Source organism: Rhinolophus sinicus, linkage group LG02, assembly GCF_036562045.2.
Source record: "Rhinolophus sinicus isolate RSC01 linkage group LG02, ASM3656204v1, whole genome shotgun sequence".
Taxonomy (NCBI): Eukaryota; Metazoa; Chordata; class Mammalia; order Chiroptera; family Rhinolophidae; genus Rhinolophus; species Rhinolophus sinicus.
This window is the reverse complement of record NC_133752.1, coordinates 177,036,837-177,061,866: the sequence shown is the minus strand read 5'-3', so window position 1 is coordinate 177,061,866 and position 25,030 is coordinate 177,036,837. Positions and strand designations below refer to the sequence as shown.

The 25,030-nt window shown below is 49.5% G+C and overlaps 2 protein-coding genes and 1 long non-coding RNA gene across 6 annotated transcripts; 2 read left to right on the top strand and 1 right to left on the bottom strand.

Annotated features, from left to right (window-relative positions):
• Positions 1-17,704, top strand: CD4 (CD4 molecule). The gene is made up of 10 exons (XM_019754428.2): positions 1-336; positions 6,250-6,355; positions 6,490-6,663; positions 11,668-11,826; positions 12,263-12,508; positions 13,567-13,899; positions 14,681-14,881; positions 15,455-15,579; positions 15,875-15,942; positions 16,323-17,704. Exons 2-10 carry the CDS (start codon positions 6,307-6,309, stop codon positions 16,351-16,353), a joined length of 1,386 nt encoding a protein of 461 aa, XP_019609987.2. The 5' UTR covers positions 1-336; positions 6,250-6,306; the 3' UTR covers positions 16,354-17,704.
• Positions 8,775-18,466, bottom strand: LOC141570145 (uncharacterized). 3 transcript variants are annotated; one of them, XR_012494054.1, is made up of 4 exons: positions 18,304-18,414; positions 17,048-17,232; positions 16,222-16,429; positions 8,775-15,612 (listed from the first exon to the last, which is right to left on the bottom strand). It is a non-coding gene; the product is annotated as an uncharacterized LOC141570145 (long non-coding RNA). The 3 variants fall into 3 exon arrangements; XR_012494053.1 differs by lacking the exon at positions 18,304-18,414 and adding an exon at positions 18,422-18,466 and having other exon boundaries at positions 8,775-16,429; XR_012494052.1 differs by having other exon boundaries at positions 8,775-16,429; positions 18,304-18,413.
• Positions 18,467-24,678, top strand: GPR162 (G protein-coupled receptor 162). Of its 2 annotated transcripts, none has more exons than XM_019754427.2 (5): positions 18,467-18,799; positions 20,360-21,141; positions 22,642-22,831; positions 23,451-23,602; positions 23,904-24,678. In XM_019754427.2, exons 2-5 carry the CDS (start codon positions 20,788-20,790, stop codon positions 24,450-24,452), a joined length of 1,245 nt encoding a protein of 414 aa, XP_019609986.1. In that variant the 5' UTR covers positions 18,467-18,799; positions 20,360-20,787; the 3' UTR covers positions 24,453-24,678. The 2 variants fall into 2 exon arrangements, with proteins under 2 accessions (XP_019609986.1, XP_019609985.1); XM_019754426.2 differs by having other exon boundaries at positions 20,360-21,654.
• Positions 24,679-25,030: the final 352 nt, after the last annotated feature.

Below are 25,030 nucleotides of genomic sequence, written 5' to 3'. Positions count from 1 at the left end.
AGTGACACTTTTTCTTGCTACCCAATAAGAAGTGCAGTGACGCTCTGGGCTCCAGCCTGGTTGTGCTTAACTTTTTCCCTTGACTTTGACATTTTCACTTTGACATCTTCCCTGAGAGGCAAGGGGTGGGGACCCCAGCCCCAGATGGTGACGTTGGGGGCTGGCCCAGGCCTGGGGTTTGGAGGAGCCTCACTACAGGGCTTCCTGTCTCTGCAGGAGTAACAAGCGCTCTCCCCAGTGGGCTCCTGGTGACAGAGCTCCCAGCCTTCACATAGGCACACACCTGTGCGAGAAGCAGAAGCAGAAGTAGAGGGGACGATAGACACAGGCCCAGAGGTAAGATGGATAGACTCAGCTTCATTCTTTTCTGTGGGCCTGGGAAGGGGAGGAGAACATGGCTGCAGACGCACCGGAATGTGCTGGGCCTCCTGTTCTTTGCCCACAACTCCGGTCACTTTCTCTTGCATTTCATGAGCAGCAATCTCCTACTGGAACTGTGAGCTTCAAGAGGCCAGGGACTATGCCAACCTCCTCTCTACCTCCCTACCAGCACAGCTCAGTGCCCAGAGCAGAAGATGCTCCTCGGAGGGGTGTTGACTCGGATTACAAGACCGCAGAAAAAATGGGGACTCAAGGCCACCCCCTGAGAAAGGCAGTGGAAGGCAATTAATCATGAGGACTGGAGGAGATGAAGATAGGAAGAGAGGAAAAGAGGAAAAAAAGAGGAAAGAAGGAGTGGGAGAGAAATAGAAAGAATGACAAAATATTAAGGAGGGAGGAGGCCTATACAAAAAAAAGGGGGAAACAAAGGGAAAAGCAAGAAAAAGAGAAAAAGAAGTGGAATCTAGTCCAGAGATAATTCTCCCAAAATCAATTTTCTCAATGACACAGTCACCAAAAAGTCATACCAGAAATCATACTTGCAGCATTTCATAAGCCACATGATTGATGAAGCCTCTATTAACTGTCTTTTCTGTTTGTGTGCATTTTTGTCTACTTCTGTGCATTTTTAGGATTTTTGAACAATATGTCTAAAGGCACTTCCCCTTTAATTAGCTTTAAAATGATTAATGAAATGAGAAAGCTAAAATTCTCAAAAGGGTTGAAACTGAGCTCTTATGTATGAAATGCTGTAAATGTGATAGATATATATTTTTAGGTAAATACGTCATTGGAACAATTGGTTCTAAGAGCACTGGTTTTAGGTGTCTTAGCTGCTCTGGGAAAAGAGATTAGGGAGATAGAAAGGATTTGCAGAACTCCTCCCTTCCCTGGGCTTGGTCAGGCGTGGTGGGGGGAACTTAGGAGGTGATACCTCTCAAGATGGGACACCCTGTACAAATCCACAGCCCTCGCCCTTACCTCTCTGAGACCTCCATGGCCTTGCAGCCCTGTTCCCCAGGCGTCTTCTGCCTTCCCTTTGTAGATGTCTTCTGGGAGAGAGGTCTCCTCTGGTACAGTGAGATGTCTCAAAATAGAAAGGCCCCATTCTCCCTAATTCAAAGATTTTGTTCTGGCTGGACTATCTCCTCCTGAATGTCCTACTCTTATGGGGCAAATTTTTAGAGGTGCAGGGCTGAGAGTAGAAGTTGATAGGGAAGATCACTGCTGTTTCGTGTTTTGACAAATAATTTCTTGGGCTGTGTTAGATGCTGTAGGTTCATACAAAATGGCCGCCCTCTTAACCTCAAATGAGAGAGTTCCCAGAGAATAGCGTCATAGATAACTCACCAGATGATTTCCCTCTCTCAGTTTGGGAGCACTTATATAGCAGAGGTCTACCTCAAAATAAAAACTCCCTTCACTAACCGGTTCTAGGCAGAAAAAGCCTCTCAGTGCCTTAGGCCCTGATCCTGGCCATAGTGGTGAGGTAGCAGCGAGGGAGTTGGGTAGACCAAGGGCCTTGCACATTTTAGACACTCAATAAATGTTTGTTAAACAAAATAAGTTTGATGAAAATGGGTGCTGGGAGGGGGCAGATGGGGGCCTGGGTTTGTAAGGCTCTAAGGTTGAAGTCTGTTCTGCACCTTTGGGGGGATAGGGGGAAGAGGGAGGGCACAGCTCCCCCAGCGTGGGCGTCTGAGGCAAAGGAGAGGATGGTGGAGGTTGCAGCCACTGAACCACAAGGGTCCCTTAGAGAGGTCATGGTCTCTAGGAAGTTTATATGAAGCCAGTAAGCAGTAGAGAGAGTGTGTGTTGTGGGGGGCACATCCCATGGCGGGGCTTGAGAGGGCTGACTGGGGGCTATGGGGAGAAGATAAAAGTGCCTGTGGGACCACAGACTGTCGCTGTGGTGGGGCTGTGCCCTCTTCCTCTCCCCAGCCTCACTCCTCATGCCGTCTCAGGGGGCCAGGGTGAGGGTAGCAAGAACTTCAGCGGCTCTGAGTATGCGGGTGTGTGTTGCCATTTTGGGCTCATCGCTCTCTTGGTCTCTGTCTCTCTTTTGGTCTACTGCGCTGTGCATGTAGCTTAGGTCTCAGAATTTCCTCATCACTTTTCCTCTTTCTCTGTCTTGTTTGTACTCCCTTGGGCTTTGTGTGTGATCGTGGATTGTGTGGAGTGTAGCTGTTACTTTAATGAGCTGCTCTGGGTTTCTCCCTACCTTCTGCGTTCCCTCCCAGCCTCCCATTATCAGCCCTTGGGGCCTCTGTTTGTTTCTCAGAATCTGTGCTTTTCCCTTTGTCCACCCTGCAGCCATCTCCCTGGTATCCATCCCTGGGCTCCAGACTGTGCTCTGCAGGCTCCCTTTAGATCAAAGCTTGTTGAAAGCCTGCATTCCTGCCAGAGGCCTGGATGCCTGTTAACAGGCAAGAAAAGGAACTAGAGCTTGGTGGCAGCTGGAGAAGGGAGAAATGCAAGAGGAAAAGAGGCAAAGGGCATTCCAAGAGAAACCAGAAGAGCCACAATTGCCTCCTGGTGTATGACGCACAGAGGAAGAGAGACAAATGCAGGGTGTTGAAGACAGAGGCATCAGCTTGGGGAGGCATAGATGTATAAATGCACAGATATGAGCAGAAAAACAAGGGAGGGAGGGAGACAACGAGGGAGGGAGGGAGGAAGAGAGAGAGAGAGAGAGAGTTGCCAGGACATCTCGGGGACCAGCGAGCTCTCCAAGACTCTCTCAGGGCTGTGGTGTACAGGATGCGCCTGCTACTGTACTGCTGCAGAGCGTCTCTGGGGAGGCTGAGGGTGTGGGAATCAAAGGCCAGCTCTCTAGGGTGGCAGCGGAAACCCGTAGCACCAAAGCAAGCAGCAGCTGGAAACCCATAGCCTCTTTCACCTAGTCGAGCCCTTGGGGTGGGTTGAGGCAGTGCAGGGAGCTGAAAGTTGGCCCTCTGCACAGACCTCAGGATCATTGAGTGGGGAAGGAAAAATGAGCACATTTGCGGAAGGTCAGGAATGTCCCAGCCTTCCTCAAACATCTAAGCTGAATTTGGACCCCAGGGAAGAGGTATCCCCTAGGAGACTCCTTTACTTTCTGCTCACCAAAGACACAGTGAGTCTGGGAGTTGGGGACAGTGGGAACCACTCTCAGATAATAGGGGTGCCCCTACCCCACTTTCTCACCCCAGCCTATCCCTCAATACCTCTATGCTCCAAGTTAACTTGTAAACAACTGCACCCGTGAGCAGCCTCCCTCCTTTCCTGGAACCCTTCTTCCTGACATGTTTTGTTCCTGTTTACCTGCTTAAACAATTCTATCAAGCCTGTACTATGTGTTAGGCCCTGGGTCATTACTCTTTTGGACAGATGGAGTGACTGGAGGGGACTTTTTAAAAAAATTTTCCCCCAAACCTCATAGGAGAACCAAGCCCCCAGCACCCATCTGAGTGTTACATCTGATCATAGACCAGTGCCCAACAGGAAATAGTCTGTCTCAGATGGTTCAAGAGACTGCAGAGAGGGGGTTTTTCACAGAGAAAGGTATGGACAGGGAACCAACCAGCACATTGCAGCAGACTAACACTAGCAACAGCAGGCAGGGTCCTGAAGAAACAAAAGCCAAAATGGTGTTTCTGGAACTTAGTGAGAATTTGAGCTGTGGATAAGGGGCTACCAGGTAAGAGCTTTAATCAGCAGGGGAGAGGAAGGGGGAGCGGAGGGAATACAACCATTTGCAGAAAATACTTCCAGAGCAGGAAGAGGGTAAGGAAAAATACCCCAGCCTCTCTCCCGGATTCTCTGATCTCTTGTGGGTGCTCCCCATTGGCCAACCCTAATTAGTAGCTGGAGAGCAAAGGAGCCTGAGCTATGCAGCCTATAAGAATCATCTTCCTTGTAGAGGGCAGGGCTGAGAGGATGGCCCATGGCGAGGTGGGGATTGGATTGGGGGGCGGGGGGTGCACAAGAATAGGCAGAATGATTGGAATGACTTGGCTTGATCCAGGCCAGTGCTAGGAGTGCACACACAGTTAAATGACCCATTTTAGTAACAGAATTAATATGTCGAGTACAGAAAGAAGTCAGTGATTTCTTCTCCTCCATTCAATTCAATTTGGTTTAAGTTTAGCAAACACCTCCTGAGTCCCTTCTCTATGCTGCAGCTGGTACCAGGCCTGCGGTAGCGGCAGATCTGGCTGAATCATCATCTCTGTCCTAGAGGAGATCAAGCTGGTAAAGGAGAGATAAGAACCCAATTCATTGCTCCATAGGTAGAAGGTGGGACATGCCCAAGAGAGTGTCAACAAGGTGTCGTGGGAGTTTAGAGTGGGCAGATCAGTGCAGAACTCAAACAACAAAGGTGGCTTCTAGGAAAAAGAAAGACCAGGCTTGGGGGAGAGAAAAATAAGTCTGGACGCAGGCTATCATCTTGCCAAATTCTGGATCAGGTCCATGCTGACACTCTTCCCAAGGCATTCACCCCTTTGAAGCCTACTTATAGTCTGGGCCTAGAGTTCCAAGACACTTGAGCTCTGCTCCTGCCTTTCTTTGAGGCACTATCTGGTGGCCATCCTCTGTTTTCTAATTCTTCCATGTCCTCTGATTCTGACTTGCCACGTCAAGCTTCCTAACAGTTCTGCATAGTCCATGTCACATCTCTGCTCAAAAATCAGCAGTGACTCCGTCACCTGCAGAACAAAGCTCCCTAGCTCCCTAGCCTGTCTGTCAAGATTTGCAATCAGTCCTCAAAGGCCTTTCCCACATCACCTGCTACCACTTCCCCCCATGAGCCCATTCGTGACTCTCAATTCTGTTTTCACAGCCCACCCCTCACCTCCCCCTGCACCTCTGAACACCATAATGGCAGGATGCCCCTCCCCTTTCCTTTCTATCTAACCCAGGCTTTCAAACTTGAACATGCATCAGTCACCTGGAGGTTTGTGAAAACACAGACTGCTAGACCCACCCCCAGTTTCTGAATCAGCAGGTCTTGGGTGGGGCCTGAGAATTTGCATTTCTAACAAGTTCCCAGGTGACGCTGCTGCTGATCTGGAACCACACTTTGAGAATCACTGCTCTAACCTAATGCCGCCTGTTCCTCAAGGTCTATTCAGAACTCTTCTGCAGCCCCCTCCCCGCAGCCAACGACAGTCTTCTAAGCTCATAAAACCTGCTCCTGCTCCTTCATCTTATGCTTGTCACACTCAAAGGACTTACAGGGTTGGTCTGTTAGAGAGCAGGGCATTACCCTCTGCTCTTTCTGTCCCTTGCACCTCACACTCCATCAGGCCCCAACCCCTGGGAATTTCATCTCAGAACTGTCCCTGAGGTCAATCTCTTTTCCCACATCTCACCACCACTGTCTAAGTTCAGGCCTCTTCTCTGTCAGGATTGTTATAATCCTGCCTCCTGCGCTTGGCCTCCTCCCACTCATCTTTCACACAGAAGCTCAAGAGAGCCATTTTACAAATCTAATCTTGTCCATCCCTAAATAAAGTCCTTTGTTGGCTCCCCAGGGCCCAGGGTCAAGTCCCAGCATCCCATCATGACATTCAAAGACCTTCATGACCTGGCTTGGTTTTCTGGTCTTGGTCCCCACCAATTTGTCACCTTCTCTGTTCATCTTTTTCTGATGCCAGCTGGCAGAGACTCCACGCCTGGCCTGGGCACAGCATTATATGGCACATATTGGTGGATGTCTGCTTTGCGGTTTGCATGTCCAGGTCTCTGGCTTGGCTGTAGGATAAGGGTTTGTGCAAACATAGACTGCTAGACCCACCCCTCAGTTTAACAGAGAGATTGCATATCATCCCCTTATGCCCCAGGCCCAATAAATGACTGCTGCCTAACAATTAGTATCTCCCTCAGGCCCTGCCCGTAAGCAGGGGAAGGCCCAGGTACTTGCCTGCCTCAGGCAAGGCCACAATGAACAGGGGAACCTCTTTTAGGAGCCTGCTTCTGCTGCTGCAACTGGGTGAGTGCTCAGAATTGGGATCTGGACGCAGATGGCCTGGGAGGAGGGGCTGATTGGGAAATGCAAAAGTGGGGCATGGGGTGGAAGTGGGAAGTGAGGGGCTCGAGGCCCAACCTCCTTCTTTTCCGCCTTAGCCCTGCTCCCAGTGGTCATTCAGGGACAAGAACTGGTGCTGGCTGAGGCAGGAGGCATGGCAGAGCTGCCCTGCAATTCTTCTCAGAAGAAAAACATGCACTTCAACTGGAAATATCCTTCTGGGATCAGGATTCTGGGAACTCAGAGCTCCTCTTCGGCATGGTTGGTGAAAGGTAGGGTGGCCTGGCTCCCCATCCCGGGAGAAAAGCATTATGGATTGAACATCCAGGATGTCAGAGCTCCTGATGCCCATTATAAATTCACACCCTTGGGCAGGGCTCAGGACCACAACTCCCACAAACTCTGCAAGCGATTTTCCTGTCCTAGAATTTTGTTCTGCTTAGTTACTTGAAATAAGCTGACTTTCATCTGGGACTTTATTTATTTTTATTAATTTTAAAATTAAAATAACTTGAGAAAGTCATATATGTACATGGTAAAAAATTTTAAACCATGCAAATGATATACAGTGACAATAAATCTCCCTCCTACTCCCTAGTACCTTAATTTCCTTCCCCAGAGGCAACTGTTTTAACCAGTTTCTATGTTTCCTTCAAGAGATGAACTGTGCACACATTTAGAAGCCCATATGTATATAGTAATCCCCTCTTCTTTCTTCTCTTAAATTATCAATACATTTCTCTCTCCCTTAAAATTGCTAAGTAATGTTCTAGATACTGGGAATACGTGTAATATGTATAGTGAAAGACAAAAGACACATTCAAGCAACATACCTGGTTCTAACCTTCGTTTTTTTCAAATTCGACAGATATTTTGAAGATTGTTCTATATTCATGTATATGTACACACACACACACACACACACACACACACACACACACAGTGCCAAAAAAAGTATACACATTTTAAGAAAGGAAAAAAACTGTTTTAAAATTACACTGATGGTAACCACTTTGAGCACCTTTTGTAATTGCAGAAGTCAAACATGACTTGTATTCTCTTTTGTTATCGGTATACATTGAGTATTACAATTTTAACACAGTTTTCCACTTTTAAAGTGCATTTTTTTGGCACCATATATATGGTCAAATATATCTGTATATATTTCTCCCTCATTTCTTTTCATTGACTGTATAGTTCTTTTGTATAATCATACCACAATTTACTTGACTAACCCCATGTTGTTGAACGTTTAGGCTGTTTTCAGTTTATTGCTGCCAACAATTCTGCAGGGAATGAAACCTTGTATCTTTGGACACATGTGCAAATGTCTTTGTAGGATAAATTCCTAGAAGTGAAATTAGTGGGCCAGGTCAGCTTGATCTTTTGATATCTTTTTGTTATACAAATTTTGCTGAAATGGAATCTGCTTAATAAGATTTGACTGTATATTGATTTGTACCATCCAATGTTACTTCCTTTATACAAATTTGATTGATATTACTGTTTTTTCAGATTTTAGTATTACATGCTCATTATAAAATATTTGGCAAATGCAGAAAAGAATAAGGAAGAAAATCAAATGCACACGTACTTCCACCTCTCAAAGATATGCTCTGTCAATATTTGATTTATTTCCTTCCAAAGGTTGTTTACTGGGGAAAATATAATATGTATTATTACATACATGATATTATACTATATATATCTTTATCCTTCTCCCTTATAAAATTATACCATGATGGGATGATCAGTTATTAGACTAATTTTTAAAAATAATCTGGCAATATTTAATAAATACAAAATTCTAAACCCTTTTATCTAGTAATAGCTACTCTGGAAAATCCTTTTGACAAAAATAAAATTGTGAATATATTGTGATATTTATGCAAGGATGTTGTTATAAGCATTGTTTATAATATGAGAGACTAGAATTCAACTTGAATACTAATCAGTGAGGAAAGAATTGAATTATGGGTATAACTGTGGGAACTTATGTAGCTAATAAAAAGAATGAGAGCTTGCAGGTATATATGTAAATACAATAGAATATTATTATAAAATGACTCCTTCAGAGCTTGATGAATGCCATTAATCATATCCTTCCCCCTAAAACATAACTGCAGGCTTAAAAGACTTTGGGGGCATACTAGTTTATGAGGCAGTTGTTAGTTCTGACCCCTGTGACCAAAGTTAATCCAAGTATGCTTATTTACATTTTAAAGGGTGAAATACTTCAGCACAGTGTGTGCATACAAATTCCATTGTGTTTGTACAATAAAATGATCCAATTTAAAGAAAACGAATGAGGATTTTTAGGAAAATGAAGTAGATGTATGCATTAGTCAGCTTGGGCTGCTATAACAAAATACTATAGACTGAGTGGCTCAGAAAACAGAAGTTTATTTTCTCAGTTCTGGAGGCTGGAAGTCTGAAATCAGGGTGCCAGCATGGTTGGGTTCTGGAAAAGACTCTCTTCTTGGCCTGCAGATGGTGCCATCTTGCTGTGTTCTCACATGGTGGAAAAGGGAGAAAACAAGCTTTCTGGTGTCTTATAAAGGCACTAATCCCACCATGAAGGCCCCACCCTCATGACCTCATCTAAATCTAATTGCCCCCAAAGGCCCCATCTCCAAATACCATCACAGTGAGTGTTAGGGCTTCAACACATGAATCTTGGAGGTCCATAAGTCGGTCCATAAGTCGGTCCATAAGTCAGTCCACAGTAACATACTTTTTGCTTTTCCTATCATTAAGTACAATTGAAAACCCTGGACATTACATATAGAACTAATATAAAAAGATTTTGAAAGGTGTAGAGAAGAGGGTAGACTAGTAGGGGCCTCAGGACCTGAGGAACAACATGATGGTAAGTTTTCTTGTTGCTTCATATATCCCAGTCTTGGAGCTGATCAAGGAGACAATCTAAAAATGCCAATGGGCACAGACAAAAATAAGCCTCAACAAAAGCCTTTCTCTAGCCAAAGGACCAGAAAAGGAGCAACTTAGCAAGACAAAACACTTTTAGATAATAACTGTTCTATTCCAGTCAAACACAAGAGAAGAAAAACTGGGCCCCACCCTCACTCATGCCAGCATTACCCTCCTAAGGCTGTACTGAGGCACCCCAACACCCCCACTGGGATGGTGTCAGGGAATGCAAAGTAGGAAGCCAGGATGTTCATCCACACCAGATAGTGACTCCTCAACCCCTGCAATGTCAGTGGAGATCACACGAGGAGCCTGGACATCCAGCCCCTCCCAGCAGTCATGAGGCTCCCCTCCTTGCTGGAGTGCTGTCAGAGGAGGCCTAGTGGAGGTGACAACTTTCACCATCACCCAGCAATAACTTTCACTACCTCCACAGCAGGGTCCAAGGAGACCAGTAGCTGGAACTTTCACTCCTACCCAACAGTAACGAGGAATATTCTCCTCTAGTGGCAATGGAGGATAAGGAACAAACCTAGATTTCTACCTACCCCTGGTAGTAATACGGTGGCATCGCCCCTTCCCTTGACAGTGGTGTCAAAGAAAGCCCGTTAAAATAAAAGCTTTAAATAAGATTCAGAATCTCACAACACTCAAATGTCCAGGTTCCAACATAGTTGGTAGTTGAAAAATATATCATTATTTTAATTTGCATTTCTTTGACCAACTGTGAGAGTGAAACAATGTGCTCCTTTCTAAAAATTCTTGTCTTTTGTGTCAGTGCTTTTGTTCTATTTCTATCACTTGAGTTTCCTCCAGAACAGCTCCCCTTCCCAACTTCCTGATCTCTGACAAAGGCGTATCATTTTCCTGATTCCCCACAGTCAATTTCTGAACCACAGGCAAATTTTTTTCAGTACCTAACAGGCCTGAATTTTAATCCCATTCCACCAGTGACTGGAGTCAAAATTCGAAAGGTAGAAATAGGTATATAGTGGAAAGGCCCCCTCCTACATCTGTCTCAAGGGTATTCACTTTCTCTCCCCCAGAAGCAACTAGTTACCATTTTCTTACGTTTACTTTTAGAAATATTTGTTCCTATGCGAGTCAGATAGATGATAGATAGATAAACTTTCCCCTCTTTTTTAAACAAATGGTAGCCTGTTTAATATCTTGATTTATTCAGTTAATGATGTTTCTTAGATATTACTCCATTTCAATATATAAAGAGCTTCCTCACTCTTCTTTTATAGCATTACACTGAATGGTGGACTATAATTTATCTATCCTTTCTTGGTGGACATTTAGTTTTGTACGTGCATTTGTAATTCTGGTAGATGTTACAAATTATATACAGATTATGTTCCTGCTGATGTTGTGTAAGTAAGAGTTTGGGCAACTATCTAATCTCTATGAGCCTCAGTTTCCTTATCTGCAAAATAAGCAAAATATTACCTATTTCTTGGAATTGTTGTGAAGAATATTTAAGATGATGCATGTAAACTACATAGGGTGCAAAAAAACTGTATTAAAATAACACTGATGGTAAACACTTTGAGCACCTCTTCTAATTGCAGAAGTTAAACGTGACTTGTATTCATCTTTTGTTATCAGTATATACTGAGTATTACAATTTTAATAGGTTTTTCCTTTCTTAAAATGTGTATACAGGGGCGGAGGGGTGGCTCAGTTGGTTAGAGCACAAGCTCTGGGCAACAGGGCTGCTGGTTAGATTCCCACATGGGCCAGCAAGCTGCTGCCCTCCGCAACTAGAATGAAATCAACAAGCTGCAGCTGAGCTGCCACTGAGCTCCCAGGCCACTGGATGGCTCAGTTGGTTGGAGCGTGTCCTCTCAACCACAAGGTTGCTGGTTCGACTTCCACAAGGGATGGTGGGCTGTGTAACTAAAATTGAACAACGGTGACTGGACTTGGGATTGAGCTGTACCCTCCACAACTGAGATTGACAGGACAACAACTTGACTTGGAACTGATAGGTCCTGGGAAAAACACACTGTTCCCCAATAAAGTCCTCTTCCCCTGCACCAATAAAATCTTAAAACAAACAAACAAACAAAAAAACCCTGAAAATGTGTATACATTTTTTGGGAACACTGTATTTGGCATGTTGGTGTTTAAATACGATGTTACTTTATTTTGGATTAATGAGATATTATCCTGGTTAGGTAAATGAATTTGATGGGACTTCTTTGCTAGTCTGGGTTTCTCTGACTAGGACGACGGCAGAAAATTAGCAACTTAGATCAGAAGAGTTGTAGGCACTGTCTTCATCAGGGAGGCCGTGTTCCAGGGTACCCCAACCTCCTCCATATGGCTTCTACTCCCAGGTTCCTCCAAGCTGAAAGACCGTGTCGATTCAAAAAGACTCAATTGGGACCAAGGATACTTTCCTCTGATCATCAAGAATCTTGACATGGAAGACTCAGGGACTTACCACTGTGAATTGGAGGGCAAGACAACAAAGGTGAAATTGATGGTATTCAAATGTGAGTAGCCCTGGGGTGCAGACCCCTCCAGCCAATCTCCCTTCCTCCCTTCCCCCACTCCCATCCTTGAAACCAAACCAGGGTCTGTGCTGGCAGTACTTCAACAGTCCAGAGGCGGATGAAACTGGCCACAACTCTTCAAACCCTCCTCAGGCCTTGGGAGGAAGAGGAAGGGGGAGAGGAAGAGACCTATAGAAGGGGCAGGAGAAGGGCAGGAGCTGTAGGAAGGAGGGAAAGAAACAACAGAAGAGAGGACGGAGAGAGGAGGAGGAAGGGAGAAGGAAGCCCTGCTGGGCCTGGGGGTGAGCAGCTGGGTATTGGCAGGAAGAGAGATGTTGGGACAAGGGTAATGGAGAGACACTTTTGGTTTCCTGGCTTCTGCCTGTCTCCTTGGGGATAGTGTGTGTGTGACACAGGTGGCCTGCTCCTTCCACAGTGAATTCCAATTTGGACATCCGCAGCCCCATCTGCTTACTGCCTGGGGAAAGCCTGACCATGACCTTGGAGAGCCCTCCTGGTAGTGACGCTTTAGTAGAATGGAAAGATCCAGGGAATATAAAGCATAAAAAGGGCAAGAGCTTCTCACTGTCCCAGCCAGAGTCGCAGAAGAGTGGCACCTGGACATGCACCGTCTCCAAAGATGGGAAGACACTGGAGTTTAACATAAACATCTACATGCTGGGTAAGAGGAGCTCATCTTCCTGCAGGCTCCCTCCTGCCTCAGCAGCTGACAGACCCTTCCTCTGCTCTCACAGCTTTGCTCCTGTGTCCGATACTAAGGGACAGAGGGAGGCTAGGGCTAGGCTCCCTAAAGGTGAAATCTGTCCTGAGGGATACACTGGGCCCTCCCTTCCTCAGGGTGGTGGACCTGGAGGAGAAAAGGGACACGGGATGTAAGGATGGAAGGGACCCCAGAGAGCCCTGGAGGAGGTCCTAAAGGAGGAATGTCAAGGGCATCTATTTTCTTTGTTGCCTCTGCTCCCCATGCCCACCAAACTGGCAAATTTACTTACTCAGGGATACTAACAGTGGCAAGCCAGCCCTGAGGAAATTCTATATTGCACCTTTAGAGTCCTGAGGTAGACACTGTGAGGGAAACTGAGAGGCCAGAATGCAGGTTCTACCCATTCCTGTCCTCCAGGTGCTTATGGGACACAAGTAGGGTGGTGTGGTGGCTAAGTGCATGGACTAGGGATTTAAATCCTGACTCTGACTTAACCATGTGACCTTGGGCAAGTTACTCAATCTCTCTGTGCCTTGGTTTCTGCATCTATAAAATGGGAATGAGGCTCACTGTGATAGTACCTACCTTGTACACTACCTTGTAGTGTTATGGTGAAAATTAATGCGTGTAATACACTTAGAACAGTGCCTGGCACATAGCAAGCCCTATATATTCGCTTTTATCTTGTGAAGGGTGCCAAATTATACATGTAAGTATTACGCCAAATACCCTCTGTGCTCCAGAGATCCTGAAGAGGGGAAGACCCCCCCTGTAGCTTGGCTGTTCTATGAGGGCTTCCAGCGGGAGGGGGCACTGCCATGGGAACATGCTGGGGTGGAGAGACAGAGACAAGATTGGAGAGGTAGATGGGAATTTAAGGGTCTGAAAGGGCAACCTAAGTGTTTGGACACATGTGGGCCCCTTCCATGCCTGTGTTGCCCCATCACATGCCTACTCCATCCATTCTATCTCCTTCCGACCCTTCCTACCCCCTTTGTTCCCCTTTCTACCCCCAGCTTTCAAGAAGGTCTCTGACACAGTGTATGCAAAAGAGGGGGAGCGAGTGGAGTTCTCCTTCGGACTTACCTGCGAAAATATAAACCTGAAAGGAGAGCTGAAGTGGCAGAAGGAGGGGGCATCATCCCCTAAGCCCTGCATGAACTTCTCCTTGGAGAACAAGAAGGTGTCTATGCACATTCACCCAGGCTGCAAGTTCCAGATGAAGGAAACCCTCCCGCTCTGCATTAGCCTGCCCCAGGCCTTACCTCAGGATGCTGGTTCTGGAAACCTGACCCTGCTTCTCAGCAAGCGGCAGTTGCATCAGGAAGTGAAACTGGTGATGATAAGAAGTGAGGAGCTGGGCTGAGAAGGGGAAGGCAGGGCAGGAGGTCAAGGGGTCTGGCCCAGGTTTCCTTCCAAGGCAGGACAGGCCCACAAAAGGATGCTTAGGCCTTGGTTGTCTGATGGAGCTGATGAAGGGCCCACTGGTTTGGGGGCTGGTTTTTAATTGAAACTGGAATCCGCATGCTCTTCCCTAACATCTATGAGCCAGCCTAGAGGGACGATTCACTGAGAATCCTCAAAAGGCATGCACTAAGAACCAAGGTTCTAGTTCTGCCTCTGCCCTCACCCTCTGTGCCCCTGGCTAAGCCCCCTTATCTCTCTGGGTCTCCTTTCTCCTGATGAGGACAACAAAATCTGCTCTGAGTTTAATATGATGATGATGTCAGGCTCCACACAGAGTCCTTCACTTTCCTCCTTCTTAATCATTGTGACAACCCCGCGGGTCATAACGGCTAATACTAGATGCTTCCCACATGCCAGTCCCCATTCAAGAAATGTACAAGTATTTGTGCATTTAATAATTCTCTGGGTCTCAGGTTGCTAAATAACTTGCTCAGGGACATGTAGATAGTAAGCAGTGGGGCTAGGATTCGAATCCAAAACCGTTGGACTTCAAAAACAGTGTTTTCTCTATTAGAAGTGCATGAAAATGTACTCTTAGAGGTCAAAAGAGGAGTGCCCATGTAAAGTGTCATTTTGATTGTTCTACTGAATCCACTTAGAGCATGGAGGTGCGGGGAACCCAGAGGTCCGGGGTCCCAGCCTCAGGCTCTGATTCCTCTGCAGTGACTAAGTCCCAGAACCATTTGACCTGTGAGGTGCTGGGGCCCAGCTCCCGCAACCTGATGCTGAGTTTGAAGCAGGAAGACCAGGATACAAAGCTCTCAAATCAACAGAAGAAGGTGGAGGTGCAGGACCCTGACTCAGGGACATGGCAGTGTCTACTGAGTGACAAGGACAAAGTCCTGCTGGAATCCAAGGTCGAGGGTGAGTGAGACCTAAGCCCAAGTCCCTGCCCCCTTAGCTGTAGGACCTTCCCAGGGTTGGTGGAGACCACCCAGAGCCCAGCCTCCCAAATCCCCTGAGATGGTGGGTTATGTGTATAGTGCCTGGACACAACGGAGATGAGGTGAGATGGAGTGTGGTCCCGGGCCCTAGGCACCCACCTATAGTCCTACAAGTCCTCACTCCCCTAAATCCAGGAATGGGTCCCCCCTGACCAAGATCCCCACTCCCAGTTCCTTTCCAAACCCAGCCACAAGCACTCCTGCATGTGTGCGTGCATGTGGGGCAGACACACTGGACTGCTGTTCCTAGCTCCCCAGAGCGCCCTGCAGTCTCTAAACCTTAAAACTCCTTCCCCAGCCTTTCCTCTCCAGCCCCAGTGGAGTATGAGAGCCCAGTGTACCCTGCCCTGCTCTCCCAGCCCAAGGATCACACCCAACAATATCTGGGCAGCGAGGCCTTCCTCAAGTCCTCCAGAATGCTCGATGCCCTGATGGAGGGCAGTGAGCTGAATACATCTCTCTTTCTCTCTCTCTCTCTCTCTCTCTCTTTCAGTTTTGCCTACTGCATTCACCTGGGCCTGGCCAAAGCTCCTGGCCAGTGTGCTGGGGGGAATTGCAGGCTTCCTGATTTTCACTGGGTTGTGTATCTTCTGCTGTGTCAAGTGCTGGCACCGCAGGGTGAGTGAACCTCCACAGACCACCCATTCACTCCTATATAGCAACAAAAGCACCTTGTCTATGTGACCTGCTTCTGCTCTATCTGCCCATTGCCGAGTTCCCTTAATGCAGGCTGGGCTCTGTCCCAGATCCCATGGAGGGAGAGGCAGGAAGGAGCAGAGTTAACTCTGGGACAGATGGCCTCAGCCACAGTATCTGCTTCTCCTCTCCCAGCTTTCCCCCCTCCCCCCTCCAAGGGGCACCTCCCTTCTGGAGGCCTGGGACCCTCACAACTCCCCTCCTTCTTCCTGGACAGCGCCAGGCAGAGCGGATGTCTCAGATCAAGAGACTCCTCAGTGAGAAGAAGACCTGCCAGTGCCCTCAGTAAGGAACTGGGGGGAAGGGGAAGGGGAGGGGTGAGAAAAAGAGTAGGAGGAGGGCAGGAGGGGTAAAGAAAAGAGGAAAGGGAAAGAGATGAGGAAGGAAGAGGGGTGGAGGTGAGGAGATGGAGGCTAAGGGAGGTGGGAGGGGAGAGAACAGTACAAAGGGCTGGCTGAGGAGGTAGGAAGCAGGCAGAAGGTGGACGGTGGAGGTGAAGAGCTGTAGGCCTGGGATATTTCTGGATGTGGCACTGCAGCTATGGCCCAGATGCCATCACCCAACTGGAAGAGAAGAGTGGGGTCCGGGAGCCATGGAGGTAGATCCTAGAACTCAAAGGAGTCAGGGAGGAATAGACTTATTCCTCTTATTCTTTGTTCCTCCAGCCGGTTCCAGAAGACATGTAGTCTCATTTGAGGCACCAGGCCAGGGGGAGCTTCCCACTTGCAGCCTCCCCAGCTGTTTTCCCTGCATTCCTCTTGGGCTCCTGGGCCTGCAGACGAAATGAATGTAGCAGATCCCAGTGCCTTTGGCATCTCCTGCTCTCCTTGATAACAGTTAGCCACTGGGTCTCCTCTTTCAGAGGCTTACTCACACCACTGCTTCCCCATTCCCTTTTCAGTCAAACCTTAGCCCTTCTTCGATTATTTCTTCTCAACTCTCTCTCACTGCTCACTTAGATCCCAGGGGAGCATACTGAACCAGTCTGGCCTGGCATGGAGGGTGAGGCTGGGTGTCTGAAGCACAGAACGATCATTTTACAGGAGAGAACGCTGGGACCAGAGAGAGCAGGAACTAGTCCAAGATCACACAGCCAGTCAAGGATAAATCTAGATTTAAAGGCTCCTGACTGCCAGCCTCCACCATTCCATTCTGCTACACACCCATGTAACAGCTCACACTTGTGCACAGACACAATTTCTTATCACCCAAGCAGCAAATTCAATTTATAAACCAGGTCAGATGATTGCCCAAGGTCACACAGCTGGTAAGTGTTGGAGTTAGGACTGGCCCAGGCCTCTTGACCTCTAGTTCTGCTGTTTCTTGAACACGGGAACAAATAACCACAAAGCTCTCTGCAGCTGGCTAGTCACAGATGCCCCATACGTACCTTAGAATTCTCAGGAGCACATCACCACAGGTAGGAGCACATCACCTCAGAGAGTTCAGGAACATGGAGGAGGGCCTCCCTGCCCACGAAGTCCTTCCTTTACCACCTGTTTTCAGCAGAATCCTGTTATCAAAGGACAAAGCCTTCAGCTCTCCTAACCAGAGCACAGGTTGGGAGCACAGACCCTGTGGGAAAGAGTACCCAGTGATTTGCCACTCACCCTGTGCAGAACCTTCTGGAAGGTGAGCTTTGCCAGGGGGATGGGGTTGGCACTGGCTTGAGAGTGAAGCTTGTGACAGGACCTCCTATGAAGGGTGATAGCCTGGCCTCAGTCCCTCTGCTTTAGTCCCCTTGCCCTGCACCCTCCTTCATCCTTCACTCAAACCATTCAGGATACAGGAAAACTGAGGTTACAAGTATTCTTCCTCTTCTTGACCCAGTTCTCTCAGGATCCCTAGCCTCCTCTGCCTCTCCTTCCATTCTTTTCTCACCATCTCCCTCAATCCCTATGCCCTTTCCCTTTCTTCCCAGCTTCCCTCTTCCAAAAACACCCAATTGCTGCCTCGGCTCCTCACTGCTTGCTTTGTATTCCTGCCCACTCCCCACTTCTGCCTCCCTGAGCTGACAGAAAAATACAATAAACTTACTATAAACTTACGCTTCTTCATTTGTGTGTGTGTGTGTGTGTGTGAGAGAGAGAGAGAGAGAGAGAGAGAGAGAGAGAGAGAGAGAGATGCATGGACTCTTCTCTGGGGACCCAGAACCTTCTGATCTGTGGTGTCAGACCCAGAGGAGAGGTTGCCAGTCTTGCCCAGGAAGGAGATGAGGTTTCTCTGGGGAGGGAAAAGTTCTCTGGAAGCTGATTATTCACCTACCCATCCCCAAAGGGCCCTGTGTGGTCTGTGAGGCTAAGACTTTGTAGTCAGTCACACACGTGTGATACACTGAGGGGGAGAGCTTGTAGGGGTGTGTGTGTTCCACACATGCGTATGAGTGTGGTGGAGAGCAAGGACCATAAGAAACTAATGTGTGCATGCAACTTGTGTGTATCCCCAAAAGGAGCGTGTGTTTGTGTTCCAAGAGGAGGGAGCTGTGTGTGTGAATGTGTGTCCCAGCATCCTTTTAGGCCCGGGTACCCGCACCCCACAAGCAGCGCAGCTTTACCACTGCCCCATTACTCCCCACAGCCTCCAGCACATGTCCCTCTGAGCTACACCCTAGACACAGCCCTCACACAGATACACACAGTGACATACTGTGACACATGCTTCCTCCTCCCGGAACTGCTAGCTCTTCAGTCCCCAACACCACCAGCTGCCTCCTGGAGCTTGTGTTCGTGTTGAAAACGGGATGGGGTGGGGGTAGGACACTAACCATTTCACCAATGAAGCGGATTCCCCTCCATCCTCCTCACCCCCTCCCTCTCGGCGTCTTCCTTGCCCCTCCTCCTGCAAGTCACCACCGTCCAGTTCCCCGCCCTACACTCGTCCCCCTTCCCCCGAAAAGCTTTGCTTCGGTCCCAGACCCGGGGCTCACGGGAAAGAGGACTCAGGGAGACAGGGTCTGGGGAACCCCTCGGGGTCAAACACTGAGTGCGTGGCGGGCTGAGCGGAGAGACTGGGACGTAGGGGAGGGAGGGAGGCCCCTAGTGGGGGAGGGGGAGGGAGGAGGAGCTGGAGCTGGCGGGCCTCGAGAGCCCCGCGAGCCGCGGCGGGAGTGCGGTCTCCAAGGCAGTGCTGGGCGCAGCCAGAGGTAAGCCGACCCTTGCCCGGTCCCCTCCCCTCTTTCCCCCGGCTGCCTCCTCTCCTCTCCGACCGGCCCCTCCTCCCCAGCCACCTGCTGTTTCTGCGCTGGAGAATCTGGTGGGCGGCAGGAGGGAGGAGCCGCCTGACCTTACCCCTTCACCCCGAAGGGCGAGGGACCCCTGTCCGCCATGGACTCCCCCAGATCCCCACTCCCACCTTCCTCTGATCTTTCTCTGCCCTTCACCTCCTTCTCTCTGTCCTTCACTTCCTTCCTGCCTCCCTCCCTCTCTCCCCATATCTTTCTTCCTGAGCCTGCCGCTGGGCCTGAGTAGGGGTGGGTGGGAAGGGGTCCGAGGCTGTTGGGGAGGGAAGTGGGGGAGGCTCTCCTGACCAATTCCCTCCACCTCCCTCTGGCTGGCCATTGCCATGGCAACTAGGGTGTACTGGGCTCCGGAGAGAAGACAAAGGTGGGGGGTGGACTAGGACCTCTTGAGGAGGGCAAGGATCTGAGGTTCTTCCACAGGAAATAGAACCTCCCACTGCTGTGCCCCATTTTTACTCTCATTTACCCTAAAGCCATTATGCCCACCCTTACTGCCTCCACTCTCTTCAGAGTTGCACCTGATTTCCTCTTAGCCCCCTCCCCAGGGCTTACTGAAGCTCAGGTGTCATGAAATTCTGAACTATCCTCCCTCCCATCAGAGAGAAACTGAGGCTGGGGCAGAGGAGGAAATACTCGAGGTCTACCAGTGGGAGTCACTACCTTATTGAACATTGGGCTTTTCTTCTCAGCCTTGGTATTCCCTACTCCCGCCCCCCAATCCTCTTCCCTCCAAAGCCTCCTCTCCAGAGGTCTCTAGGCTTTACTTATTTTTGGATCCTATCACTTTGCCCCCTCTTTCTTTCTCTTCTGCTAAAACTCTCCTCTTTTCCTCTAGTTCCCCTTCTTTCCATTTCTGGATGCTAATGATGTCAACGGTTTCCCCACCTTCAGGTTCCTAGTACCCCCTCATCCCAGCCTCCTTTGTCCCATCTTCCCAGATCCCTAGTGAACTGGAGGGCAATCACGCAGGCATGGGGAAACAGGGCTGAGCACCAAGGCCATGGGACCAGGAGCCTGGAAGGTTGGGGAGAGTCTGTAACACGTAGTCTGTAACACCGTAGCCCAGTCTACTCTGAACCTCAAGAAGAAACAAGTCAGATGTCTGCCATCAGTAGCTCTGAATAGAGATTCAGGGGCATGAAGATAAGGGTTGAATATTACTGAGTAGGGTATATGAGAAGAAGAAACCTGAGAATGCCAGAAGGAGGTAAAAGGGCTGAAAAGAGATGGGAGATGGGAGGTCAGAATACCGTCTTCCTGGAGGTCTGGAAAATAGAGTTCTTACTGTCTGGGGTATTTGAGCAGCCATCTGATTTAAGGCAGAATATTCTAAATGACCCCATGATCCCCAGTAATCAGTCATTGCTGCAGTTCCAAGAGAAGGGGAGCACAAGAAGCCAGTTGTAGACCAGTGTAGGCCCTACCTTCACCCTCTCCATTCCACATCTCATCTCTCCCTTGCAGTTTGTCCAGGTGGCTGAGCCTTACTCCCCATCCCTTGGGCATCCAGAAGATCCTTGACTGGTCAAGAACCAGAAGAAGAAATCTGCAAGTCCTGGCATGGGGGCAGGAGCTCCTCACCCAGCTTCATAGTTGGGAAAGCAGCCAGTTGGCCTCTCCTGTCAACTACAGGGGTACTTCAGGAAGGGCCCCACCCAATATGGAGGCTGAGGACCACCTCTGCTGACTCCCAGTCTCCTCCTCTACCCTCCACACCTGACCTTAGCTGGGTCAGTCATGCAGTGCTGAGCAGTAGGGTGGGCCTAGGAGTGGCCGGCCTCACTACAGGGCAAGGACTGTGGGCAAGATGGGGGTGTGTGTGAGTGGGGCTCCTGGGTGAGACCTATCCCCCACCCCCAGGAGTTCAAGGGGGGTGGGGGGCTGAGGATAGGATGGCTCGGGGTGGCGCAGGGGCAGAGGAGGCCTCCCTGCGCTCAAACGCGTTGTCCTGGCTGGCCTGTGGGCTTCTGGCCCTGCTGGCCAATGCCTGGATCATCCTCAGCATCTCTGCCAAGCAGCAGAAGCACAAGCCACTGGAGTTGCTGCTGTGCTTCCTGGCGGGCACACACATACTCATGGCGGCTGTGCCACTCACCACCTTCGCTGTGGTACAGCTTCGGCGTCAGGCTTCCTCCGACTATGACTGGAATGAGAGCATCTGCAAGGTCTTTGTGTCCACCTACTACACACTGGCCCTGGCCACCTGCTTCACAGTCGCCTCACTCTCCTACCATCGCATGTGGATGGTGCGTTGGCCCGTCAACTACCGTCTCAGCAATGCCAAGAAGCAGGCACTGCATGCTGTCATGGGCATCTGGATGGTCAGCTTCATTCTCTCCACACTGCCCTCCATTGGCTGGCACAACAATGGCGAGCGCTACTATGCCCGAGGCTGCCAGTTCATAGTCTCCAAGATTGGCCTGGGCTTTGGTGTCTGCTTCAGCCTCTTGTTACTTGGGGGCATTGTCATGGGGCTGGTCTGTGTGGCCATTACTTTCTACCAGACGCTGTGGGCCCGGCCCCGGAGGGCTCGGCAGTCCCGGAGAGCAGGGGGTGGGGGTGGCTCCAAGGGGAGTGGGCCAGGGGGTTTGGGTACCCGGCCAGCCTTTGAGGTGCCAGCCATTGTGGTGGAAGATGCCCGAGGGAAGCGCCGGTCCTCGCTGGATGGCTCCGAGTCAGCCAAGACATCCCTGCAGGTCACCAACTTGGTCAGCGCTATCGTCTTTCTCTATGACTCACTCACAGGGGTGCCCATCTTGGTGAGATTGGGGTCCTCCTCCTGGTCTTCCCAAACCAGGCCCCAGCACAATCCTCTGACCTCCAACTCCATCATCCATACAACAGTTTCATCACCCATCTTCCTCTCCTCTATCCATCCCACTCTATTCGTGAGCCCCATCTCTATCATCCATCTTCTACCGTGTTTCCCCGAAAATAAGACCTAGCTGGACAATCAGCTCTAATGCGTCTTTTGGAGCAAAAATTAATATAAGACCCGGTCTTATATAATATAATATACCGGGTCATATAATACAAGATCGTGTCTTTATAATATAATATAATACCGGGAATATAATATAATATATATAATATGATATATAAAATATAATAAATATAACATAATAAATATAATATAATACCGGGTCTTATATTAATTTTTGCTCCAAAAGACGCATTAGAGGTGATTGTCCAGCTAGGTCTTATTTTCGGGGAAACAGTAGTTCCCATTACTCCCAGTTTCATCATGTTTTCCAGTTCCCACTACTCAACTCCATCACCATCCTTCAGTCCCCACTACCTGTCCTCCAGCTCCATCATCTACTCTGAGGCTCCACTACTCAGCCCCCCAGACCTATCATTTAGCGCCGAGCTCCACTCTTCATTCTCAAATTCCCTCTGTATACCACAGGATCTCTGAGCACTCCCAGAGAGCTAACTTCACCACCCCAGCTTTTTGCATCCCCATCTAGTCTATATTCCTAAGTTTCTCTTGTCTTCAGGTTTACTATATCACCTCTGTCCCTCTCCCTCTGGTACTCTCCCCTGACCTTCCTCTGAGTCAATATTTTCCCTTCTGTTCATCCTGTCTTCTCTTCCAACTTTGCCTCTTTCATGATCCAATGTGATCCCAGCCTACCCTTCCTGACTTCTTGCCCACCACCTGCACTGTGATATCGGAGCTGGGTTCAAGTGGGCCCCCTGGGCTCTGGGTACTGACCAGGTGCCATTTCTGGTCCTCCCACCAGGTGGTGAGCTTCTTCTCCCTTAAGTCGGACTCAGCTCCCCCGTGGATGGTGCTGGCTGTGCTGTGGTGCTCCATGGCACAGACGCTGCTGCTGCCCTCCTTCATCTGGTCCTGTGAGCGCTACCGCGCTGACGTGCGCACCGTGTGGGAGCAGTGCGTGGCTATCATGTCCGAGGAGGATGGTGACGACGGTCAGAAGGGGGACACAGCTTTTGCTTTCCTGGGCATCGGCTCCCTTTTCTGCCCCTGTCTACCAGTCCTTCTCTGTGCGGGGATGGGCTGCCCGGGAGTGCTCCCTACTGGACAGAACCTGCGCTGCCTGTGGGCTGACTCCTGGCTTCCTTATCCCTAATCACACACCATGATGTGCACCCACCGCTTCCTTCTGCACTGAGGTCTCCTTCCACGGGGTGACTGTTCCCCTCTGGAAGCCTACACTACCTGGTGCCCAACACAGCAGTCCAGCCTAACACACTGTAAAGGAAGGCTGTGGAACTAAGGGGAGGCTAACCTTTCTGAGAGAGACCTCAGCTATAGGGATGGCTCTTGGCTGAGTGGGGGTAGGAGTGGAGGTTGGGGGTGGGGAGTGGGAAAGACTGTTTCAGTAAATATGTCTATGTATGACGCACTAGGGATTCAGCATTGAACACAACAGACACTAGCCACTCTCATTTTCCTTTTGGAGCTTACAGACTAGTGGGAACAGAAGATTCTTCAGGGAACTTATAAAGGGGGCAGGAGTTTTTAAAGTGGGATGGGGAGGGGTGGGCATTCCTTGCTTGTAACCACTCTATTCCTTTTCTCTCCCAGATGGGGGCTGTGATGACTATGCAGATGGCCGAATGTGCAAAGTTCGATTTGATGCTAATGGAGCCACAGGACCAGGGGACCCCACCCAGGTGAAACTGCTGCCTGGGAGGCACATGCTGTTTCCCCCTCTTGAGAGGGTCCACTACTTACAGGTATGGGACTAAGAAATACACCTCCTAGGGTATCCCCTCACTACTCTTCTCCAGTCTCTGTTATCCATCCCAACACCGCATTGCCTAGCCCTGGCCTACAGAGCACATAAGGGATACGGGAAAGAAAGGCATGGTAAGAGAGGCTCCCCTTCAGACCTCTGAAAACCAGGTTTGCCCATCAGAGGATATTTACAGAAGTTTAAGGGGGTCGAGCCATCTTGCAGAGTCCCCACTTTGGCTCCTGCCTCTACTCCCTTTGTCCCTGCAGCACCTCTGGGTCTACCTCTGCTTCTCTCCCCAGCTCCCTCTGTCTCGGCGTCTGTCCCATGATGAGACCAACATCTTCTCTACTCCTCGAGCACCAACCTCCTTCCTGCATAAGTGGTCATCCTCTGATGACATCCGGGTCCTCCCTGCCCAAAGCCGGGCCCTGGGGGGCCCTCCTGAATATCTGGGACAAAGACAAAGGCTGGAGGATGAGGAAGATGATGAGGCTGAAGGTGGAGGGCTAGCCAGCCTTCGACAATTCCTGGAGGGTGGGATTCTGGGATCAGGTGGGGGGCCCCCACGGGGTCCTGGCTTCTTCCGGGAGGAAATCACCACCTTCATCGATGAGACACCTCTGCCTTCTCCAACTGCCTCACCAGGGCCCTCTCCTCGGAGGCTCAGGCCACTGGGCTTCTCACCCCGCCGACTCTCCCTTGGATCCCCTGATAGCAGAGCCATTGGACTTCCTTTGGGGCTAAGTGCAGGGAGACGCTGCTCCCTGACAGGAGGTGAGGGGAGTACAAGAGCTTGGGGAGGGTCCTGGGGCCCAGGTAACCCCATCTTCCCCCAGCTGACCCTATGAGCCCAAGTGGTACTACTGGACTTAGAGGAGGGGGCCTGGATGGGTAACACCTCATTCTGGCCCTGAGCCGAGGGCAGCTGCCTCCAGACTCTGGGGAGATAGGCGCTGGATCTGGGGCCTGGGACCCTGGATCCCCTGCTGTGTCCTATCCAAGTGACCAGATGCCCTACTCACCTTCCATCACCCCTAGTAAAATGTATTAAAGTCTGAAGTGTTACCATGGAAACCTCTGTGTCCAGTGTACTATTGTGGCAAAAGGGTATGATCAGAGTTTTGTGGGGTTTGGGGGGTGGGGGTGGAGTGGCTCATAGAGGACAAAATAGAGCAGGGACAGTGGACAGAGGCACAGAAATACCCACAGAGAAAGACAAAGTCAAACATGCAGACATACACAGAGAAGGGCTTATAACGGCCTCTTATGCTGGGGGGCATTGGGAGTCACTTGAGTTTGCTGGTTTGGGGTGTGAAGGATCTTTGTTCAGATTTGTGGAGGTAGTTCCTTTCTTTTTTTTAAAGATTTTATTGGGGAAGGGGAACAGGACTTTATTGGGGAACAGTGTGTATTTCCAGGGCTTTTT